The sequence below is a fragment of the Seriola lalandi genome, unplaced genomic scaffold (genome assembly GCF_002814215.2).
Source record: "Seriola lalandi dorsalis isolate HSWRI2012SDOR001 ecotype SW California unplaced genomic scaffold, Sedor1 jcf7180002054941, whole genome shotgun sequence".
NCBI lineage: Eukaryota > Metazoa > Chordata > Actinopteri > Carangiformes > Carangidae > Seriola > Seriola lalandi.
In genome coordinates, this window is record NW_019525492.1 from 724209 (window position 1) to 727899 (window position 3691).

At 43.5% G+C, this 3691-nt stretch overlaps 1 protein-coding gene across 1 annotated transcript in view; it reads right to left on the minus strand.

Annotated features, from left to right (window-relative positions):
• The window catches only part of LOC111644722 (U11/U12 small nuclear ribonucleoprotein 48 kDa protein-like), a 5850-nt gene extending 4959 nt beyond the window's left edge, over positions 1–891 (minus strand). The window contains exon 1 of the mRNA XM_087170270.1: positions 673–891. Within this exon, the coding sequence (XP_087026396.1) occupies positions 673–816 (144 nt within the window). The 5' untranslated portion in view covers positions 817–891. The remainder of the gene's footprint in view (positions 1–672) is intronic.
• Between the last annotated feature and the right edge of the window lie 2800 nt (positions 892–3691).

Here is a 3691-nt window from a genome sequence, read left to right on the forward strand (position 1 = left end):
ACTCAAACATGTTTGACCTTCCAGTCTAAACAGACAGAAAATTTCAGCACCAGACTAGCATTGCCTGTAAGTTTAGGATGCCTGTGTGGTAGTTGAAACGTAGAGAAGCTATATCTAATCTAGTTCATGTTGTTAGATAATAACAAAACCACATTTAAAATTATCCCTCACTCCTTTAGGGGAGTGAAAACCTATGTGGGCAGGGTACACAAATTAATTCTTCGTAGAAGGCACCATCCAGACAACATCTGAATGGTGCATTTAGACATTCCCTCCCGCTAGATCTGACACATAAAGTGGCTACTACCATGTAGTATTAACACATACATGGCTACTAGCCAGTGTTAACATGGTGTTCCTAATTAAGTGCTCACTGAGCGTATATATACAGATGTCGTTGGACTAAAACACACGAGGGGAAATTCCAGAGTAACATAATGTCTACAGTTTTCTGACGTAGGGTCATTGTTAGCATTGCCGTTAACACTGTCAGAAAAGTTTTAACGGTTAACGTTAATATACCTTAAACGTTAAAGCTCGGTGTAGCGCTGGGCTCGGCAACAACTAAGAAGCAACGTCCTCCTTTACATTACTTTGATAACATGATAACTTTATTAAGACTATTTTTTTTATTTCGACTGAAGACTAAACGCTAAGCTAACGTTAGCTAACCGTTACCTGCTTGTAGTCCATCGACCATCCCAGCGTTTTAAACATATCATTCAGCTGATTCTTGCAGTTTTCAGTAAACTCTGTCAGCTCCTTCAGACGACTGAGGCGATCCTGAACAGTTTGTATTTCCAGTGGGTCCCCCATTTTAGCGTTTTAAATCCAAACCTATGAAGCTTTCACCCAGAAATCATCAGTGTTTGTTTTCACTCCAGTCACAGCGGCCATATTCTGCGCGAGCTGATGACGTATACCGGTACGTTGGTGGGACAACAGAAGCGATGCATGCTGGTAGTTGAAGTCGACTATTTAAGGTGCATTCTTTTATATTACATTATATTATATCATGAAGTATAATTCCTTTGCAGTTTACGTTGTATGATGAATTCAATTCAATTCACAGCACCAAAGCGTCAGTTTGTTCCATTATCCAACTTGTACCATTAAAATTGAACAAAGAAGTCGAGAGCCGGAAACAGAGACAGCAAACGTGCTGGCTGCGGCGGTCACTTTAAGGAGAGCTAAACTGAATAACGGGAATAAACAGTGCCAGCTAGTGCTAAGTACTTCCAAGAGTTGTCTTCCCTCCCAGAGACCAGGAGAGGCAGCACAGGTGACAGTTCAAGGCAGCAACAGGGAAGAACACCTCCTGTCCTGGGAAGGAGAGTCTCTAGAGGTGAGATTCACTTCAGATATCACTGTTTCCTCTAATGAATATCAGATCTATATTAACACACACTATGATTATCTTTCAGCTGTCTTCTTGGACTGAATTCGGACCCTGCAAACTGGGCCAGTGTCAGCCGCCTGGTGGAGGCCGTTTGCAACCACCTCTGCCGCCTTCACCCGGTGGCCACGTGGTCCAGAGGGACCCTGAGGACTCGCTGGTCATTCATTCTCAAGGATTGTGTGGCCATCAGAGAGGCAGTGCTGGCCAGCCCCAGGTTGATGGCTCAGACCAACATCCAGCTCTTTGAATTGAATTGAGGACTCAGTGGTAAGAGTTTGTCATAAAGCTGTGTTGGTGTGTTGTAATCTGTACTGTGATTCATCTTAAACAGTCTGTGTTTCTGTGTCCAGGTGCTGGCCAGACAAAGGGTCTATCATTGGTACAGGTGGGACAAGGACAGCCCTTTAACTTCAATGGAGGAGCAGCCTGGGCCCTCCAGTAGGGGTCTACTTCCTCCTCCTCCTCCTCCTCCTCCTCTTCCTCCAGACGATGAACAGCATGGCCCCTCATCCAGTGCTGTTGGTCCTCCCTTTGCTCGAGTGCCACTCCCCTCTTCTGTTCAGCCACCTCCTCTGCCTGGAGGAAAAACCCACCAGCAGCCAACATCATGCATCTGTAACAAGTGTGGCCAACCCAGAAGGATTGGCACTGACCTCACTCACATTGCAGGTGTGTCACACTGTGACTGTTGGTGGAAATACTGGAGGACAACTTTTTCTATCTCAATTTATAACTTTTAATTTACATTATTTATTATTATTATATTTGATTTGTTGCAGTTGGAGTGGTTTTTGTGTCACCTGATGATCTCAGTCCAGTGTTCCCTCTCTTTTAGCTCCGTGTTTGGTCTCCACCAGCTCCTGAGGGAAATCTGTCTCTTTAGCTTCTTAATGCGTAGTAGCAGCCTTAGGTTTAGGGTAGACAGGAGACCTAGGTTGGGGATATACAGGAGGCTGCTGGACACTTGGCACTACTATTATGCCCTAGCATGCCTGGTATGCTAGCATACATTAATAGGTTCGCTTTAGAAAACAGGTGGAGAACCCACCTAAGAAGGAACTATATATGATGATGCACAGGCACTCAGTTCAGATCTGGATCTGATCTTGCTTTTGTTCATGTGAAAGAATAAATTGTATCGCGTTGGACTCTGACCATCTCCAGTGACTTCTTATTTTGAATCTTTTTTGACTCCAGTAAAAGTGCAGTTTTATGTTGGTGAAGAGGTTTAGACTTAGACTTTGGCCCGGACTACTTTTTCCCTCCAACAGTACCTTTTTAAGGCAATCTGTAGTCACGTATTTCTGCCCCATTAACCCCATTACCATTCTGTTCAAATGAATGCATTTTTTTTAAGTGTTGTATATTGGGTAAACTTTAAAATAATGGCTGATTTGTTTCAGCATTTGTAAGTGTCCTTGATTTTTAGTTTTAATTCATATGTATGTATTAGGTGAACCTGAATGAAACTAATGCAATATAATGGAACAGGCCTTTCAGTAAATCCTCCTTCATGAGGATTATAATGTTCAGTATTTACTGAATCTGTTTGAGAAGTGTTGGTTTATTTTAATGGTCATTGTGGTAACTGTAATTGTAATTGTGGTAATGTTTAAGTGTACTGGAATATACTGAGAACTGTTCCTAATATTTTGTCAAATCTAATTCCTATAAAGGGATGGACAAAATATTAGGAATACCTCTCAGTATAGGGTTAGTTTATATACAGTGGTGTCCAAAAGTCTGAGACCACTTTCCCATGTAGCGTCACGTGTTGCTCCGTAGCAGCTCTAGTGTCGCTCAGTTTCATTTACCAAAGGAGAATAAAGGGAGCCATTAAAAACACAGAATGGAGTTCAGCAGGGTTTCTCCTCAAGTCTCAAGTCGTCGTGTCTCACCTATTTCTCCTACCTCTCCTTACCTCGAATTGTGACAGCTAACCGTGTTAGCAGCATCTTGGCACGGCTCAGCCAGGAGCCTGTTGCCGATGCGGGTGGGTGTACTTGGTGTCCTCGGTGACACAGGTCAGATCCACCCCCCCTCCTCCCCAGCTCCACCCTCTCATCATAATATGGTTTCTTCTGGCTCCAAAAAACCAAGATGGCGACGTCCATTAAGCCAAACTCGAGGCTTCAAAACAGCAGTTAACAACCCAAAGGGCGACGTCACGACAGTTTGCCACTTGGTGCGCCTGGTTGATTGCACGTCTTCATTCAGAGGGACAATAACTCATGCAAACACTGTTTAGGCCGCATCGGCTAATGAATAACGAGCTCATAAATGTCATCATAC